This window comes from Lepus europaeus, chromosome 12, assembly GCF_033115175.1.
Source record: "Lepus europaeus isolate LE1 chromosome 12, mLepTim1.pri, whole genome shotgun sequence".
NCBI classification, from domain to species: domain Eukaryota; kingdom Metazoa; phylum Chordata; class Mammalia; order Lagomorpha; family Leporidae; genus Lepus; species Lepus europaeus.
In genome coordinates, this window is record NC_084838.1 from 33650090 (window position 1) to 33671355 (window position 21266).

General features: G+C 41.9%; 1 protein-coding gene across 5 annotated transcripts in view; it reads right to left on the reverse strand.

The window, feature by feature from the left end:
- The window catches only part of INVS (inversin), a 192328-nt gene that overhangs the window by 34272 nt on the left and 136790 nt on the right, over positions 1-21266 (reverse strand). For all 5 annotated transcript variants that reach the window (XM_062207871.1, XM_062207872.1, XM_062207873.1 and 2 more), the window contains 2 exons: positions 14049-14155; positions 7551-7763 (listed from right to left, as the gene is read on the reverse strand). In XM_062207871.1, the coding sequence (XP_062063855.1) occupies positions 7551-7763; positions 14049-14155 (320 nt within the window). The remainder of the gene's footprint in view (positions 1-7550; positions 7764-14048; positions 14156-21266) is intronic.

A 21266-nucleotide genomic window follows, 5' to 3' on the forward strand; every position in this document is an offset into this window, starting at 1 on the left:
TCATTGTCACTGAGTAACCGGCATGGTACTATTTGGTCTTTAGTTTTCTCTCAGGGAACAAGAAAATGTCTCATGTTTTAGAATCATAGAGCTTGGAGGGGCCTCGGAGATCATTTAGTCTACTGGTTTTAATCTTTGTGTGACTCATAGATCCCCTTTGGGAATGTGATAAATCTATAGATCCTGTCCTCTAAAATGTGTATATGTTCCTGGCACCCAAAATTCTGCATACAATCCCATGCAGGTGTGGAGCCCCAAATGCCATCCTGGATTAAGAAACCTTATTTTCAGGCTGGCGCCGCAGCTCAATAGGCTAATCCTCTGCCTGCGGCGCCAGCACACCGGGTTCTAGTCCTGGTCGGGGCGCCGGATTCTGTCCCGGTTGCCCCTCTTCCAGGCCAGCTCTCTGCTGTGGCCAGGGAGGGCAGTGGAGGATGGCCCAGGTGCTTGGGCCCTGCACCCCATGGGAGACCAGGATAAGCGCCTGGCTCCTGCCTTTGGATCAGCACGGGGCGCCGGCCGTGGCAGCCATTGGAGGGTGAACCAACGGCAAAGGAAGACCTTTCTCTCTGTCTCTCTCTTTCACTGTCCACTCTGCCTGTCCAAAAAAAAAAAAAAAAAAAAAAGAAAAGAAAGAAACCTTATTTTCATTTTACTGATGGGGAGCTGGAGCTCTGAGACGTGGAATGACATGCAGTAGAACCATGGAAGCAAGTCCCCATGGATCATACGACACTGAGCAAGAGACAGACACAAGAGTCAATCCTGGAGACAGGAATGGACAAACCAGAAATGTCTGGCTGCAACAGGATCAGTTATAAAGAGAAAAGGAGCAAAAGTGTCATGAGTACTTCCTATAAGCAAGTATCTGAAAGGTGGTTTATGGGAAAGGATTTAGACTTTGCCTTTGGTTTCAAGAGGTAACTTCAAGACCAAATAAAAGAAAAGAAGTTCTGCCCAGACCCTTTCACCCATGGAATGTGTTGTCTTTAGAGGTACAGATTTCCATATCATTTGACTTTTTAAATTTTTTTTTAATTTTCAATTTTTTTTTTTACTTATTTGACAGGTAGAGTTAGTGAGAGAGAGAGAGAGAGACAGAGAGAAAGGTCTTCCTTCCGTTGGCTCACCCCACAAATGGCCACTACGTCTGGTGCTGTGCTGATCCGAAGCTAGGAGCCAGGTGCTTCTCCTGGCCTCCCATGCAGGTGCAGGGGCCCAAGCACTTGGGCCATCCTCCACTGCCTTCCTGGGCCATAGCAGAGAGCTGGACAGGAAGAGGAGCAGCCGGGAGTAGAACCCGGTGCCCATATGGGATGCCGGAGCTGCAGGAGGAGGATTAGCCAAATGAGCCACGGCGCCAGCTCTCATTTGACATTTTGAGGGCACAGAAAATCCTCATATAGAAGGGACTGAAGTGTCAGGAGAGTTTGAGCGAGTGACCAAAATCAGACTTGATTATTTAACACTAAGAGGAATACTCAATTTCAAGCCCTAGCAAGAAGGAAGCTCGTGTCTTCCAGAGCGCATGGTGAGTGAGGAAGTGAAGAAAGTTCAGGATGGTTGGGACATCAAGTGTGAGAGTGAGGAAGGGTGGTGGTACTGGAGAGAAACAGACTTGGAAATGTAAGCGGAAATCTAAGCAGCATCGTGACCGGTAAATAAGATGACGGTTTGCGTAGAGTGGTGATACAGAAGAATGTGAACAAAAGGATATAAAAGGACATTTCAAAGGAGAAACTATAGAATCATTTGATGACAACACTAGTGAGGAAATAAGGAGGTCTAAAGTGAGATGGACTGTGATGAGAAGTTGTAGATTTCACACAGTAAGTCTGAAATCATAGTGCCAACAGGACATGCAAATGGAAATTTCCAATGGTCTAAAGTGTTGTCACACTGTGAAAGATTAATTGGTTGTAGATGTGTGGATTAATTTATGGGGTTTCTAATCTGCTCCATTTGTCCACATGTCTATTTTTGTGCCAGTACTAGACTGTTTTGATTATAACTGCTCTGCAATATATCTTTAAATCTGGTATTATGATGCCTCTGACTTTGTTTTTTATCATTTAAGATTGCTTTAGTTATTCAGAGCTTCTTATATTTCTATATGAACTTTAGGGTCATTTTTCCTAGAATTGAAAAGAATTTTGATGTGGAAAAATTTTCCATTTTTTGTCTTCTGCTATTTCTTTCTCTACTGTTTTGTAATTTTCATTGTAGAGCTATTTTATGTCCTTGGTTAAATTTATCCCAAGTTACTTAAATTTTTTTCTAGTTATTGTGAATGGGCCTTATCTTATAAGTTCTTTCTCAGCCACAGCATTGTTTGTGTATACAAATGCTATTGATTTTTGTTTGTTGCTTCTTTTTTTTAGATTTATTTATGTATTTGAAAGTTGGAGTTACACAGAGAGGAGAGGCAGAGGCAGAGGGAGGGAGAGAGAGAGAGAGAGAGAGGAAGAGAGAGAGGTCTTCCATCTGCTGGTTCACTCCCCAGTTGGCCACAACAGCTGGAGCTGCGCTGATCTGAAGCCAGGAGCCAGGAGATCCTTCTGGGTCTCCCATGTGGGTACAGGGGCCCAGGGACTTGGGCCATCTTCTACTGCTTTCCCAGGCCATAGCAGAGAGCTGGATTGGAAGTGGAGCAGCCAGGTCTCAAACCGGTGCCCATATGGGATACCGATGCTTCAGGCCAGGGTGTTAACCCACAGTGCCACAGCGCCGGCCCCAGGTATGTTGCTGTTATATCCCTCCACTTTGCCAAATTCTTTTATGAGTTCCAATAGTCTCTTAGTGGAGTTTTTTGTTCCCATATATATAGGGTCATGCCACCTGCAAAAAGGGATAATCTGACTTCCTCCTTTCCAATTTCTATCCCTTTAATTTCTTTTTCTTGCCTAATGGCTCTGGCTAAAACTTCCAGAAGTATACTGAATAGTAATGGTGAGAGTGGGCATCCTTTTGCCCATTCAGTATGATGCTGGCTGTGAGTTTGTCAAATATTGCCCTGATTGTATTTAAGCATGTTCCTTCTATATCCAATTTGCTTAAGGTATTTTTTTTAAATCATGAAAGGATGTTGTATTTTATCAAATGCTTTCTCTGCATCTATTAAGATAATCACATAATTTTATTCTTCAGTTCGTTGATGTGATATATCACATTTACTGATTTGCATGTGTTAAAACCATCCCTGCATCCCTAGGAAGAATCTCACTTGGTCTGGGTGGAAGATCTTTTTGATGTGTTGTTGTATTTGAATAGCTAGTATTTTGTTGAGGATTTTTGCATATATGTTCATCAGGGATACTGATCAACATACTGTGCTCCTTCCTTGTATCTCTTTCTGGTTTTGGAATTAAGGTGAAGTTGGCCTCATAGAAGGAGTTTGGGAAGAATTCTTCCCTTTCAATTGTTTTGAATGGTTTAACAATTGGGATTAGTTCTTCTTTAACAGTTTTGTTGAATTCACCACTGAAGTCATCCAGTCCTTTGAAAAATGAGCTAAAATCACTCCCTGGAGAGAGGATAGTCTCTTCAACAAATGGTGTTGAGAAGATTGGATCTCTGCATGTATGGTCCTTGTCAATACTCCCAAGGAACAGTGGTCTTTCTATTAGTTGAATTCTTTATTTAGTGGAGGATTAAGGTTGTGTACCAAGTACACAGTACTTAATGTACAAAGTACAAGTATATCACCATAAAAATAAACAGAAAAAAAAAGAAAGGAAGCAGGAGGGAAGGTGGGATGGTGGGAAGTATCATTTTGTGCTTAAAATTGTATATAAGAAATACATGAAATCTGTTTCTTTATATAAATAAATTTAAAAAAATAGTGTTGGCAAGTGACAAAATGATAGCAAAGTGGAAACATCTAGTAGGTAACTGACGATATGGGATTAGATATCCAGGAGGTCAAGATGTGATGATAATTAATGGGTTACCTACAGAGATGAACCAACTTCAATTCTGAGTAGATACCTTTTCTTCCTTCCTTCCTTCCTTCCTTCCTTCCTTCCTTCCTTCCTTCCTTCCTTCCCTCCCTCCCTCCCTCCCCCCTCCCTTCCCTTCCCTTCCCTTCCCTTCCCTTCCCTTCCCTTCCCTACCCTTCCCTTCCTTTCTCTCTCTCTCTTTCTTAAAAAGATTTATTTATTTAAATGAGAGGCAGAATTACAGAGAGAAGGAGAGAAAGACAGAAAGGTCTTGCATCCACTGGTTTATTCCCCAAATGGCCACATTGGCTGGAACTGGGCTGATCCAAAGCCAGGAGCTTCTTCTGGGTCTCCCACATGGGTGCAGGGGCCCAACGACTTGGGCCATCTTCCACTGCTTTCCCAGGCAATAGCAGAGAACTGGATCAGAAGAGGAGCAGACAGGGCACGAATTGGCACCCATATGGGATGCTGGTGTGGCAGGTAGAGACTTAGGCTACAGAGCCACAGCACTGACCCCAAGTGGATACATTTTCAAAGGAAAAATATAGCATAAGTGTATGTCTGAGTTAACCTTCAGGGATGATTTCAGCATGGAGATAATATAAGTAAAAAGGTGTGGGTGGGTGTTCAGTGATTAAGATGGCAGTTAGGATGCCCACAAAAATTAGATTACTTGGGTTCAATACCAGGCTCCAGCTCCTGACTCCAGCTTTGTGCCAATACAAACCATGTGAGGCAGCAAGTGCTAAGTCAAGGGATTAGATTCCTGCCGTGCACATGGAGACCTGGATTAAGTCCCTGGCTCTTGGCTTTGGACCAGTCTGGTCCTGGCTGTTGTGAGTATTTGGAGAGTGAAGCTCTGGATGGGAGGTCTCTCTGTGTTTCAGATAAATAAACAGATAGATAATAAGCTTATTATTTTTTAATTTTTTAAAGATTTATTTTACTTATTTTAAAGATAGAGTTACACAGAGAGGTAGAGACAGAGAGAGAGGTCTTCAATCCCTCGGGTCACTCCCCAGATGGCTGCAACAGCCAGAGCTGCGCCGATCTGAAGCCAGAAGCCAGGAGCCTCCCCCGGGTCTCCCACACGGGTGCAAGGCCCCAAGGAACTGGGCCATCCTCAGCTGACCCCTCCCCCCCAGGCCACAGTAGAGAGCTGGATCAGAAGTGGAGCAGCTGGGACTCGAACCAGCGCCCACATGGGATGCCGGCACCACAGGCAGCTGCTTCACTCACTACACCACAGCGCCGGCCCCGAGAATAAGCTTTTTAAAAGATGTGAGAAGGAATTATTTAGCAAAAGCTGAGATTATAGAGTAAAATAAGAACTGAGCAAAAATAAAGCTTCAAGGAAGAAGGGTGATCAACATAAATAGAGTCTTATTTAAGTGTGCATTCAATCGTGCGCTTTGGCAGGTAAATTACAGTAATGTTCACTTTGGCAACAACATGGGTAGTGCAGTTTAAGTTTTAAAGTGCTTTTACACAGATTATAGATATTTCATAAATAGTATTTTCTAAAATACCTGCCTTAGAAAATATGACTACAATTTTCTCTTTCCCAATTTCTCTATCAGTAAATTAGAAGTCGGTGTATGTCAATAAGTTCCTTTCATATCCACTCTGAGGTAGGTGATTTATGCCATCCTAATATGCTAAACTGAGAAAGGTATGTGAGGTAACATGATCAAAGTATAGTTTCTGGGGCCCATGCTGTGGCATAGTGGGTAAAGCTGCCTCCTGCAGTGCTGGCATCCCATATAGGAACCAGGTCCAGTCCCACCTGCTCCACTTCAAATCCAGCTCCCTGCTAATCCACCTGGGAAAGCTGTAGAAGACGGCCCATGTCCTTGGGCTCCTGCACCCATGTGGGAGACCCAGAAGAAGCTCCTGGCTCCTGGCTTCAGATCAGTCTAGCCCTGGATGTTGCAGCCATTTGGAGAGGGAACCAACAGATGGGAGATTTCTCCCTCTCTTTCTCTGTAACTCTGCCTTTCAAATAAATAAATATTTTTTTAAAAGTACAGTTTCTGCCAAATATGTATTGCTTATGCACTATCATAAGGCTGAGAAATTCTAAGTTGAGCATCCAAAGTTTGGTATTACTGAAGATTTCAGGCGTCCACTGAGGGTCTTGGATTTATCCTCATGTGAATAATGGGGGACAACTACACAATATTCCATCCCTTGCAGGGAACCCCTACTTGCAACTCAGGGTAATTTGTCATGTGTATTTCCTACTTACAGCTGCCACTGACATACAGACAACTTTTGTAAGAAGGCTGGAAAAGGAGGTGTGCAGAAGCTTTAGGTTCATGTTGCATTCTTTGGAAAAAGTGAAGTGAAGAACCTTGCTAAGAGTGCAAGTAGTATTTCCTAGATTGCTACCTACTTTAGTAGCTTCAGAGTCAAGAAAATAATGTTTCTGTTAATTTTATCTACTCAAGGCTGATAACGTGGTTAGCATTCCAGTTCACAGTAGTATTTAGCTCCTCCTTAAAATGACTTATCTTTCCTTACTATTACTGTAATAGTTATTTAAATATTTTTTTTGACAGGCAGAGTGGACAGTAGAGGGAGACAGAGAGAAAGGTCTTCCTTTTTGCCATTGGTTCACCCTCCAATGGCCGCCGTGGTAGGTGCGCTGCGGCCGGCGTACCGTGCTGTTCCGATGGCAGGAGCCAGGTGCTTATCCTGGTCTCCCATGGGGTGCAGGGCCCAAGCACTTGGGCCATCCTCCACTGCACTCCCTGGCCACAGCAGAGAGCTGGCCTGGAAGAGGGGAAACTGGGTAAATATTATTTTTAATGTTGTTTGTTACACTCATGCTTCCCCTTTGTGGGTAAGATATGGAAGGAGTCAGAGTTGGGAGCCTTCCAGAGCTGGAAGGACTCAAGATCTGGACACACGCAGGATACAGAAAGAAGGTGCCCTTCAGGAAAGCACCTGCCACCCACATCTTTATCATCAGAGGTTCTGGTATCTGTATGTACTCATGAAATATCTTGCTGATATTTAAAACACTTCTACCCGACCATAAAGCAAACCAAGGCATAATCTAAAATCAATCACTGGTATGAAATAATCATGATGTGCAGCAGGCACAAATGGATATTTTGTAAATCTTAGATCACTGTCCAAAAATAAATTATGCCATACTGATTTGTGAAGGAATGGGAAGGAGCACAAGTTATTTGTGTAAGTTGGCTGCTTTAATTAAATCAAAACTAGACTTAGATTAGTCTAGGGAAAATAGGCTAGGTATTGGCAGAAGTTTCTTTTGGGAAGAAAGGAAGGACGAGAATAATCATTAACGCTGTAGTTTAGGTGTCATTCCCACCCCCAAATCCGTCCACGGATGAGGGTGGCAGTGGCTTTTCCTGGGCTGGAATATCAGGGGTGAATATCAGCACCATTCACCAAGTACAGATTGGGTTCTGTCCTTGCCCCTAGCCTCAGTCCTCTGAACACAGTGTTAGGCAGACGGGGAAGGTGACAGCACAGGGAACAGATGTCCATCAGATTCTGTCCTGAGTCTCTCCCCTGGCTGCCCCTTCCACCTTGATCCTGAGGAATAAGAACACAGTCTCCACAACTCCCACTTACTTGGCAGCAGCATCTTTTCTCAACTGTTCATGCTTCATGAGGAGATTCTTCCGGTCTCGGAAAGCCTTTCTGACCTTGTACCCTTTGTAGACAGCCTGAATTTTGAAGGCAGCAATGTCTTGTATGGCTGCAATGGACAGGGCACCACGCTCCAGCATGAACTGGATAACTTCATGGCGCTCACCGAGCAACGCGTAATCAAGCGGTGTGTACCTGAAGCAGGAGATATTTAGTTTTAAGTCTCGGAATGTCATTCAAGGTACAGACCAGCATTATTATTATACATCAGAAGGAAACCTCATCTAAGAAGCGGAATATTCCTGAGGAAAAGGCACCTTCTGTACTCCAGGGCTGTACCTGCTATGAAGGGTACCTTCTATGCTCTGAGGGGTAACAAAACAAAGCTGACTACAGCAGGGGAGTCAGGTGTTTGAGCTGCTGACAAAGTCAATTCCTGAGTTTTGCTTACTGGCTTACAAACTGGAGGCTAATGGGAACATGTGATTACTTTCCTTCTTTGTGTGCCAGTTAATCCCCTGAACCTATCTGAAAAAATGCTGCACCCCTCCGATCCCACCAAAAGGCATTTGGCGGCTGGTACCGTGGCTCACTAGGCTAATCCTCCACCTGTGGTTCTAGTCCCGGTTGGGGCGCCAGGTTCTGTCCTGGATGCTCCTCTTCCAGTTCAGCTCTCTACTATGGCTCAAGTGCTTGGGCCCTGCACCCGCATGGGAGACCAGGAGGAAGCACCTGGCTCCTGGCTTCGGATCGGTGAAGCGTGCTGGCCGTGGTGGCCATCTGGGGAGTGAACCAACGGAAAGAAGACCTTTCTCTCTGTCTGTCTGTCTCTCACTGTCTAGCTCGCCTGTCAAAAAAAAAAAAAAAAAAAAAAAAGGCATTTGGCTTAGCGATGGAGACACCACCTGGGATGCCTGTGTACTCCATTGGGGTGCCTGGGTTCCAGGCCTGGCTCTGGCTCTGTTTCTGATTCCAGCTGCCTGCTAATGTGCAGTCTTGGTACCCAGCCTGAATTCCTGGTACCGGCTTTGTCTCAGCTGTTGTGGGCATTTGGGGAGTAAACCAGCAGATGGGAAATTCTCTCTCTCTCTCTGCTCTCAATTTAAAAAAATATGGCAAATAGTACCTGTGAGATTCACACCCATGATCATTGATAGCTAATGCTTATGAAATAAAAGTATACCTCCAAATGGAGAGATTTAGAGTATGATAAGAATTATCCTTTAATTGCTGCAGAAAAAATAAATTATTTAAATAACTAGTATGGGATAACCAGGTAGCCATATTGGAAAAAAAAGAGAGAGAGTGATTCTTGTAACACATCTTACACCAAAATAAATTCTGGATGGAGCAAAAATCTAAATATAGAAAAAAATCATAAAGTACTAGAGGAAATCATGGAAAATTTAAACAACTCAGAAACCATAAATGAAGACTGATAAATCTGACTACATAAAAATAAAACCTTACAGGGCAAAAAACACAAAGCTTTCTTTTCTTCAAAGAAAAACAATTACATTGTAAACACGACATATTTATGAAGAGCTTAAACAGTAAAGTATGAAAATTAAAGTTAAAAAAAATTCCTCCATGGGGCTGGCACCATGGCACAGTAGATTAATCCTTCGCCTGCAGCGCCGGCATCCCATATGGGCGCCAGGTTCTAGTCCCGGCTGCTCCTATTCCAATCCAGCTCTCTGCTGTGGCCTGGGAAAGCAGTAAAAGATGGCCCAAGTGCTTGGGCCCCTGCACCTGCGTGGGAGACTGGAAGAAGCTCCTGGCTCATGGCTTCAGATTAGCATAGCTCCAGCCATTGCGGCCATATGGGGAGTGAACCAACGGAAGGAAGACCTTTCTCTCTGTCTCTTGCTCTCACTGTCTGTAACTCTACCTCTCAAATAAATAAATAAAATATTTTAAAAAAAATCCTCCAAATCAACCATTCAACAATGGTAATGACAACTATCACTTTATATAACTTACTTGATGTTTCTAAGTCTCAGCTTTCCTCATCTGTTGAACAAGATTCTAGTCCACAGACTTCAGAATGCATGGAAAATGAAGTAAGTACATTTACTAAATGTAAAAAGGATAGCATTGTGTGTGGCATAAAGGAAGCAGTTAATAAGTGTTAGCTTTGATTGTTATTATCACATACATTGCAGCACGTTTTGTGATACCACAGTGGCTTAACTGTGCCTATTTCCATGGGATCCAAACTAGTATTTAGGACCACCTAAGACTGCCACTGATGCTGGCCCCTCTCTGCTAACTCTGACTAGTCCAGGCCACCAGAAGTGTTAGGAGGAAATAATCAGCTAACTGATGACGTGGGGAAAAAAGATAATTATATGGATGATTAGACACAAAAAATCATTCAATGATTACAGAGAATAAATAAATCTCTCTTCAAAATTCACTTAACAGTCAATGTAAGACATAAAAGGAAGTGGTTTTCAATATGAGAGTATTTGGTCATTTCATTAAGAAAACAATTTGGGAGGAAGCCCCAAATGCTGAAATTAATGATCTCTCATTTAAGACAGTAGTATTTAGCTCCTCCTTAAAATGATTTATCTTTCCTTACTATTACTGTAATAGTTATTTAAATATTATTTTTAATGTTGATTTGTCACTACTGTTCAGGCACCAGAGGCTGTAAGTAGAGATACCTACATAGCATTTTGTAAATTCAGAATTTAAAAAAATTACTATATATCTGAAAAAGCCTTTCATGACTGTAACTTCTCTAATGGAAGAAATTATCACAGTTAATGAATCACATGATAGTAGAGATAAATTGAATTTCAGAGATAATTAACTTCCACACTTTCATTTTATAAAAGAAAATACATCTCAGAAAGGGTAGTCAATCTGCTGAAGACTAGGAAGCTAATTCCTACAGAATACAGACTAAACAAAGCTCACAATTCCAAGTTCAATAATTCTTCCACTCATCTATTAATTACTGAATAATATAAGTTTTCCATAGAACAAAATGGTCTAAAATCAATGTGTAATTAACATATATTTAGTAAATCTGATCATTTTGCAATAATTATTAATATGTAATGTCCCTAACATAGTACAGAAGCAGCATTAGCAAAATTTGATTTATAAAAAATGGGCCCAAAGTATGTCTTTATTTATAAATAAGGCAAAAAGAAGTAAATGCTGGATTAGGAGTCACGGGACCTATGTGACACCAAGGCTCCTGATGTCTTCTCTAAGCTTCTGTTTTCTCATCCTTAAAAGGGGAAAGGAAGGAGAGAGGAACTGGAACTCTCAGCTTGCTTTTGGATTGGAAACTGTACCTTAACATTTTTAAGATTATTATGAGAAACTCCAGACATAAACAAAAGTAGAGACAAATGCATACTAACCCACTATACACTCATCACCTCAATTTAAAAATTAGCAAGATTTTTTTGCTATATTTGCTTCATCCAACACTTTTTGTTTAATTTTTGCTAAAGTATTTAAAGCATATCTCAGAACTCTTATCATTTCATCTTCACCTATTTCAGAATTTACCTATAAATCTGAGTAATATGGGTATGGTTACAATGGCATTATCACACTAACAGAATTAATAGAAATTCCCTAATAAAATTTTATGTCCACTCTACAATCAAATTTCCTTAATTTTCTCAAAAATGTCTTTTATTGTCAGTTAATTCAAATTAGGATTCTCAAACAACTTATGATTTAAACAGCCCAAATATCTAACAAGTTTTTAAGACTGAAGTTTATACTTAGTGTTTTAGCAACTGACCTCATTGTATTACTAGTGAATCTTCATCCCAAATTCAATTTAGAAACATTCAGGTACCGTGAATATTCCCATCAATGTTGGAGTGTGACTGTCAGATAGTTATTGACCGAAAGCCAGCAGAAGTTGGCAAAAATGAAGTCTACACAGTGTACATTACCTGGTTAGTGTCAATGCATGATAAGTAAAAATCAGTACTACATTGATGGTAACCAGCCAAGAAACAATGTAGATAAAGACAAAAGATAAGATACAATTGGACTTGCCATGTGGGAATGGTCTGACAGGGTGAGCAGAATGCCTAAACCAGAATGTCAATAAGCATAAAAGGCAGTGCCAAGTTCTGATACCTGTACATCATGGTGTACTGCTGATGAAACATTAAAGGAGACTAGGATATTGCCACTGTCTCTTTTTATCTATAAATTGGCAAGTACAGTTAGGAGGATTTTTCCTTTGGTCTTCTGGCCTGAAATTAACATATATTTATTCCATGAGGCTGTTGTACCTTGATTCATGTAGTTTCCTAGGTCTGAAATTCAAGGCTTAGAATATAATTGGGAATTTAATTATAAAAATGATTTTTCTCATTGTCTCCTTAAAAAAAAACCAGTAGTCAAGACGCTGGTGCTGGGGTGTGGTGGGTGAAGCCCCTGCTTGCAGCACTGCTGGCATTCCACACAGGCTCCAGTCCCAGCTGTTCCACTTCCCATCCAGATTCCTGATAATGTGCCTGGGAAAATTGCAGAGAATGGCCCAAATGCTTGGGCCCCTGAACCCACTTGGGAGATCTAGAAGAAGCTCTGGTAGCTCCTGGCTTCATATTGGCCCAGCTCTGGCCATTGCAGCCATTTGGGGAGTTAACCAGTGGATGGAAGAACTTCCACCTCTGTCTCTCTGTCTTTGTCTCTATCTCTGTCTCTCTGTAATGCTTTCAAATAAATAAAAACATTTTTTTTAAAAGCAGTCAGGTAGTAAATGGTATTATAAAAGATAAGATCTTTTGTAAAAAGAATTATTTTTCAGTTATTTGAAAGACAAAGTTACAGAGAAAAGTGGAACCAGAGAGGGAGGGAGGAAGGGAGAGAGAGAGAGAGAGAGAGAGAGAGAGGTTCCATTCCACTGGTTCACCCTCCAAATGACCACAACGGCCAGAGCTGAGCTGATCCAAAGCCAGGAGCCAGGAGCTTCCTCTGGGTCTCCCATGTAGATGCAGTGGCCCAAGGACTTGGGCCATCTTCTACTGCTTTCCCAGGCCATAGCAGAGAGCTGGATCGGTAGGGGAGCAGCTGGAACTTGAACTGGTACCCATACGGGATGCAGGCACTGCAGGCTGTGGTTTTAACCTGCTGCATCACAGTGCCAGCCCCAAAAGGTAAGTTCTTTATAGAAACAAATCATCATGCTGATGTAGGTTAATCCTCTGCCTGAGGTGCCGGCATCCCATATGGGTGCCGGTTCTAGTCCCGGCTGCTCCACTTCCGATCCAACTCTCTGCGGTGGCTGGGAAAGCAGTAGAAGATGACCCAAGTGCTTGGGCCCCTGCACTCATGTGGGAGACCCGGAAGAAGCTCCTGGCTCCTGGCTTTGGATTGGCACAGCTCTGGCCATTGTGGCTATCTGGGGAATGAACCAACAGAAGGAAGACCTTTCTCTCTGTCTCTCTCTCTCTCTCTCTCTCTCACTGTCTGTAATTCAACCTCTCAAATAAATAAATACATAAAAATAAAACAGAAGCAAATCATCACTAATTTGTAATATTTATCTTATGTTTGTATACAGCTTCTAAGGGTGATAGTTTCAGTAATCCCACGAATGAGGAAAGGTTCTGAAAAAGTGGGAAGGGGGTCAATTCTAGAAAGGAGGAACATATTTCTTCTGAGACAGCTGGCCTAGAAAAGTCCCTCATTCTCTATCACATTTCTCACTCACCAACAGAAAGAAAGAACTGGAGGTGGCTAGGAGAATGGCGTTGGTGTCATAGCAGGGGTCACTTTAGTGAGGGCATCCATGAACAAGGAAACTAATGCACAGATCTGGGCTTGAGGGAGCTCCAGAATGGAAGCACAAACTTAGTTGTTACCTCCAAATTACCAGAACCTTCACTAGCACCTTCCTACATCCAAGACTACCTAGAATCTCCTTTGCTTACAGTTCACACTGTGTCTGGTTCTTTTTGTTGGGCGTGGGTCCTTGAGCAGCAACCTGGAAAAACTTGTGTGGACCTTATTCCAGAAACTTACATCTAGATTAAACCCTGAACTTCAACTTAGTGTCTTTGTATGTTTTCCTGCTACATGGTAGCACCTCTGTGTCCACTGATAGCATCCTCTGCATCCAGAGAACTACCTGAATGTTTCACACATTCTGTTGACCTAACAGAATTTCCTGGTCCCGGTCAATCAGGACTTCAATGCCCCTATATCAGCCATAAGCCAGAAGGTGAACTAAGTTACCTAATCTGCAAAATATGAGCTAACTCAAATACCAGAAGTTCTGAATAGCTATGAAATTCGGTCATTATAAATCCAACTGCACAGAACTTTTGCTCTTTTCTTTTGGTTCTGTATTTCTTAGAGCAAAGTTTCCTTATGAGTGCATTTATTATTTCTGAGCTGATATCTAGATTTGAGATTTTAAAAATCTGGCATAAGGGAAGTTAGATGAACAGTACGCTCTTTTTTATTTTTCTCAAATCAATAGCTTACCTCTCTTCATTGTTTTCCATCTGATTAGGGAAAGCAGCAAAGTCTAGCAGTAATTTAATGGCATCAAGGTATCCATTGTTACAGGACCAGTGCAAAGCTGTTCTTCCCTATAAGCATGAACAGAAGACAAGTACACCAGGAGTAAGTATACTTAGACATGTGGTCATTTATGCTAACTCAAAAATACAAGTAATTCTCCATCCAAATGGCTTACTTACAAAAAGGGATAAGTACATAGTGGAAAAAACTAATGGCACCTTAACCAACTGATCATAATTAACATTATGCTAAGGGGTATCATATGCCACTAGAGGTGATAACTGAGAAAGGTTCAGTATCACTTATGTGACATTCCAATAAAAAATATGAAACCTGATTCCAATATGGGGAAATATAAGGTAAATCCGAGCTGAGTAAAATTCTATAGAATAGTCATTAAATTTTAATGACTAAATTAAAAAATTTTAATGTCATGAATGATAAAGAGGGATATTTGTTAAAGAAGTCAAAGAGGAAGATATTACAGTCTCTATCCATCAAGAACACAGCTTCTAATCACACAGGGCAAAAACTGGCAAAGTGGGAGATAGTCAAATCCAGAATCGTAGTGGGAGGCTTCAACACATCTTTCATAATAATTTAAAGGACAGAGAAAAGAGCAGTGAAGATATAGAAGACCTAAACAACACAATTTAAGAATTTGCCCTAAGTGATAAGGAGAACATTGTATTCAATAATGACAGAATTATTACTCTTTTCTTTTTTTTTTTCCCTTTGGAAATATTTCGTTTTTTTTTTTATTTTTATTTTTATTTTTTATTTTCGACAGGCAGAGTGGACAGTGAGAGAGAGAGACAGAGAGAAAGGTCTTCCTTTTGCCGTTGGTTCACCCTCCAATGGCCACCGTGGCCAGCACGCTGTGGCCAGCACACTGCGCTGATCCGAAGCCAGGAGCCAGGTGCTTCTCCTGGTCTCCCATGTGGGTGCAGGGCCCAAGCACTTGGGCCATCCTTTACTGCACTCCCGGGCCATAGCAGAGAGCTGGCCTGGAAGAGGGGCAACCAGGACAGAATCCGGCGCCCCGACCGGGACTAGAACCTGCTGTGCCGGCGCCGCTAGGCGGAGGATTAGCCTGTTGAGCCATGGCGCCGGCAGAATTATTACTCTTTTCAAATATACACAGATCACTTGCCAAAATCAATCATATGCTGAGCCATAAAGACTAATGCTCCCCAATAAAGATGTCCACTTGCGATCCCTGGGACCTGTGAATATGTACATACAAAGAGAGAATTGTAAACAGAATTAAGGTTGCTAATCTACAGACTTTGAGATGGGAAGATTATTCTCAATTATCTAGGGAGGCCTGCTACAATCACAATGGTCTTTATAAGGAAAAGAAGGAGGTAAGAGGGTGGATGTCAGAGTGATACAATATGAGAAAGTCTCAACCAGCCATTGACAGCTTTAAAGATGATGGAATGGGAACATGAGCCAAGGAATGCAGGTAGCCTCTAGACGCTGGAAAAGTCAAGAAATGTATAGTCTCCAAAAGAAATGTAGCACTGCTCATATCTTGAATTCTTAGCCCAGTGAGACGCATTTTGTACTCCTGACATGTAGAACAATAAGTAATAAATTTGTGTTACGTTAAGCTACTCATGTTGTGATAATTAGTTGTAGCATCATTAGGACATTCATATAATCAATTCAAAAACAATAACAGAGAATTCCCAACTGCCTAGGAGTTAAATAACATACTTCTGAATAAACTATAAGTCAGATAATAAAACAAAATATAAATTAGAAAATATTTGAACTGGATGACAGTGAAGGTACAACTTAACCAAATTTATAAGACACAGTTAAAGTTGCACTTATAAAGAAAACAACACTGAAAAAAATCAAGATTTAAAACTTTCACTAAAAGAAATATTTTTTTATTTGATAGGTAGAGTTATAAACAGTGAGAGAGACAGAGAGAAAGGTCTTCCTTCTGTTGGTTCACTCCCCAAATGGCTGCCATGGCAGGCACTGCGCCAATCTGAAGCCAGGAGCCAGGTGCTTCTTCCTGGTCTCTCATGTGGGTGCAGGGGTCCAAGTACTTGGGCCATCCTCCACTGCCCTTCCAGGGCACCGCAGAGAGCTGGACTGGAAGAAGAGCAACTGGGACTAGAACCAGCGGCCATATGGGATGTTGGCGCCACAGGCTGAGGATTAACCAAGTGAGCCACAGCACTGGCTCAAAAGAAATCTTTTAAAATAAACATTAAATCAAACCCAAGGAAAGTAGACGGCAAGAAATACTAAAGATAAGCTCAAATGCCAATGAAAAAGTAAACAAACTCAAAATGTAGAAAACCAACAAAGACAGAAGGAAATGTTTTAAAAGCTGAGTAAGCAATATGAAAAAAAAATTTTAGGCCGGTGCCGTGGCTTAACAGGCTAATCCTCCGCCTTGCGGCGCCAGCACACCAGGTTCTAGTCCTGGTTGGGGCGCCGGATTCTATCCCGGTGGTCCCTCTTCCAGGCCAGCTCTCTGCTGTGGCCCGGGAAGGCAGTGGAGGATGGCCTAAGTCTTGGGCCCTGCACCCGCATGGGAAACCAGGAGAAGCACCTGGCTCCTGGCTTCGGATCAGCAAGATGCGCCGGCTGCAGCGGCCATTGGAGGGTGAACCAACGGCAAAAAGGAAGACCTTTCTCTCTGTCTCTCTCTATCCACTCTGCCTGTCAAAAAAATAAATAAATAAATAAATAAATAATAATAGAGTCTGTTGAAATAATAAAGTGAGAATTAGCATAATAAAAATTTTTTAAGAGAGAAAACATACATTACCATCACATTTAATAAGTGAGAGAAAATCACTATATTTTCTACAGACATAAAATGATAAATATGACTAACTTTATGCAAATACATTTGATAGTTTGAATAACAGAATGAATTCTCCAAAAAATATAACTTACAAAAACTGAGATGAAAATTAGAAAATTTGAATAATCTTGCAACTATTATTGGAGCTTAACCAATTCTTAGCAATATTTACGCAAAGAAAACCCCAATACCAGAAGACTTCAACAGAAAATTCTTTTAACTTTTTTTTTTTTTATTTTTGACAGGCAGAGTGGATAGTGAGAGAGAGAGACAGAGAGAAAGGTCTTCCTTTGCCGTTGGTTCACCCTCCAATGGCTGCTGCGGCCAGTGCACCACGCTGATCCGATGGCAGGAGCCAGGTGCTTCTCCTGGTCTCCCATGGGGTGCAGGGCCCAAGCACTTGGGCCATCCTCCACTGCACTCCCGGGCCATAGCAGAGAGATGGCCTGGAAGAGGGGCAACCGGGACAGAATCCGGCGCCCCAACCGGGACTAGAACCTGGTGTGCCAGCGCCGCTAGGCGGAGGATTAGCCTGTTGAGCCACGGCACCGGCTCTTTTAACTTTTTAAAGAAGTAACATAATTCTGGCCGGCGCCATAGCTTAACAGGCTAATCCTTCGCCTTGCGGCGCCGGCACACCGGGTTCTAGTCCCAGTTGGGGTGCCAAATTCTATCCCGGTTGCCCCTCTTCCAGGCCAGCTCTCTGCTATGGCCCGGGAAGGCAGTGGAGGATAGCCCAAGTCCTTGGGCCCTGCACCCGCATGGGAGACCAGGAAAAGCACCTGGCTCCTGGCTTCGGATCAGCGAGATGCGCCGGCCGCAGTGGCCATTGGCGGGTGAACCAATGGAAAAGGAAGACCTTTCTCTCTGTCTCTCTCTCTCACTATCCACTCTGCCTGTCAAAAAAAAAAAAAAAAAAGAAAAAAGAAAGAAAGAAAAAAAAAGAAGAAGTAACATAATTCTTACAAAAATTCTTTCAGAGAAGAAAAAAGAGGGCCTACTTCTTAACTCTTTTTATAAGGTCAACAGTATCTTGCTACCAAAACCTGTAAAGGTACAATACAAGAAAGAAAAATTATAGATCAATCTCTCTCATGAACACAGATGCAAAAAATTTTTAAATATTAAAAAGTAAAACCTATCAATATGTAAATCTACACAACACATCGTTAAGTGGGGTTTAGTCCAGGAATGCAAAGATGGCTTAACATCTGAAAACAATCAATGTAATTTACCATATTAACAGAAAAGAGGAAAAATAGCTAGTTTATATATGGGTAAATAGTATTTGACAAAAACCTGAGTATGATTTTACAAAACTCTTAGCAACCAGACATATAAGGAAACCCTCAGCAAATACAATATTCAGGGGTAAAATGAGTTAAGGATGCCAACTATTACCAGTTCTGTACAGCATTCTATTGGAGGTCCCTGCTGGTTCAATAAGATAAGATAAAGAAATGAAAGTCATAAGAATTGGAAATGAAGAAATCAAAATATTATTATCCACAGATAGGATTATTATTTCTGTAGATAATAATCCAATCAATACACATAAAAAACTAGCAGAACAGGAAAACAATCTAATGTATTAGAATGGGGCCAGCGCCACGGCTCACTAGGCTAATCTTCCGCCTTGCGGCACCGAAACACTGGGTTCTAGTCCCGGTTGGGGTGCCGGATTCTGTCCTGGTTGCCCCTCTTTCAGGCCAGCTCTCTGCTGTGGCCCGGGAGTGCAGTGGAGGATGGCCCAAGTGCTTGGGCCCTGCACCCCATGGGAGACCAGGAGAACCACCTGGCTCCTGCCTTCGGATCAGCGCGGTGCGCTGGCTGCAGCACGCCAGCCGCGGCAGCCATTGGAGGGTGAACCAACGGCAAAGGAAGACCTTTCTCTCTGTCTCTCTATCTCACTGTCCACTCTGCCTGTAAAATAAATAAATAAATAAATAAATAGATGTAATTGTGACGTGAATCTTAGCTCTATACTACTTACATAAGAAACTAGCAACTTGCTAAAACATAGAGGGTCTACAAATGATAAAAGTTGCACTCTTGCACAGTGGGTTAAGCCTCTGCTTGGGACATCTCACCTTATGTTGGAGTATTTCTTCAAGTCTGTATTACCCTGCTTTTGATACGGCTTCCTATAACTACACATCTTGGGGAGGCAGCAGATGGCAGCTCAAGTATTTGATTATCCACCATCCATATAGGAGACCATGATGGGAGATCCTGGCCCAACCTGGCTGTTACAAGGTATTTAGGGAATGAACCAGTGGATAGAAAATCTCTCTCTCTTTATTTGTGTGTGTCTCTCTCTCTTACTGTCTTTCCCTCTCTTGCAATCACTCTGACTTTCAAATAAAGAAATCTTTTTAAAAAGTTGCATTCTAATAACCCAAGGATAAGGACCATATGTTGGTTGGTGCTGTGGCTCACTAGGCTAATTCTCTGCCTGCGGCGCCAGCACCCTGGGTTCTAGTCCCGGTCTGGGCGCCGGATTCCGTCCTGGTTGCTCCTCTTCCAGTCCAGCTCTCTGCTGTGGCCCAGGAGTGCAGTGGAGGATGGCCCAGGTCCTTGGGCCCTGCGCCCACATGGGGGACCAGGAGGAAGTACCTGGCTCCTGGCTTCGGACTGGCGCAGTGTGCCCGCCATAGCGGCCATTGGAGGGTGAACCAACGGAAAAAGGAAGACCTTTCTCTCTGTCTCTCTCTCTCTCTCACTGTCTAAACTCTGCCTGTCAAAAAAAAAAAAAAGTACCATATGTTACATATTTTTTATTACATTTATGTTACTTTTACATATAGAAACAATCTTGATAAATATTTGCTGGATGAACAGGGAATATATTTTGACTTGGCAAATAAACAAGTCTTATTAAATAATTAAACTAGCCAAAAAATCCATACTGGCTAAGTTGAAAGAAATTTATACATTATTACATAACTGAGAAAAGTACAGATTAACTTTTTATTTATTTATTCATCTATTTATTTATTTTTAAGATTTATTTATTTATATGAAAGGCAGAGTAACAGGCAGAGGCAGAGAGAGAGAGAGAGAGAGGTCTTCCATCCACTGGTTCACTCCCCAAATGGCTGCAAAGGCCAGAGCAGGGCTGATCAGAAGCCAGGGCCCTGGAGCTTCTTCCAGGTCTCCCACACAGGTGCAGGGGTCCAAAGACTTGGGCCATCTTCTACTGCTTTCCCAGGCAATAGCAGAGAGCTGGATTGGAAGAGGAGCATCCAAGAGTCCAGTTGAAGCCCATATAGGATGCTGGCACCGCAGGCAGCAGCTTTACTCACCATGCCATAACACTAGTCCCTTATTATCATTTAAAAATCAGTTTGGTAGTCTCATATTGCATCCTAAACATATTCATATGCCATTTGCTGCTTTGCTTCAATAATCTTATTTAGAGGAAATTATTTGGAGGGTTAAAAAAAAAAAGGTTGGGCTGGCACTGTGGCACACTACATTAATCCTCCACCTGTGGCGCCAGCATCCCATAAGGGCAGTGGTTCTAGTCCCGGTTGCTCTTCTTCTAGTCTAGCTCTCTGCTGTGGCCTGGGAAGGCAGTGGAGGATGGCCCAAGTACTTGGGCCCCTGCACTCACATGGGAGACCAGGAAGAAGCACCTGGCTCCTGGCTTCAGATCAGCGCAGCACTGGCCGTGGCGGCCATTTGGGGAGTGAACCAACAGAAGGAAGACCTTTCTCTCTGTCTCTCTCACTGTCTATAACTCTACCTGTCAAGTAAATAAATAAAAATCTTAAAAAAAAGAAAAAAGGTTAAATTCAGAAAGATGATTATTTTGACATTAGGTATTATAATTTAAAACTGTTCAGGACTACTCATGCAGTGTCAAACCACATGAGCTTCAATGTCCTTATCTATAGAATGGTAATAATAATAGTAATTTTATGGTTGATGATTTGAGGACTCAATGAGCTATTAAACATAAAAAGTTCTTAGAACTCAGAATATTACACATTACTGATTATGAAAAAGATATATCAATGGAGAATATGGTGATAATTTTAAGCAAACAAATTATGGTTTGTAAAATTATGTTTATATTCAAATACATACATATATCATAACATATCTTTTACAAAAGTGATAAAATTGTTCCCAATCTATTTTATGACTGCTAATTATATAGAGATATAGAAAAGGACTGGAAAAGAACATGTACAAATAAAAATCATAATTAACAGATGGATTTATGGGTAATCAGTTCATTTGGTAAATTGTGGTGTTACTTAAGTTTACTACACAAAGGAAATACTCTCATCACCTTAATTCTTAAATCCGGAAAAGATGCAACAGAGAAAGAGAAC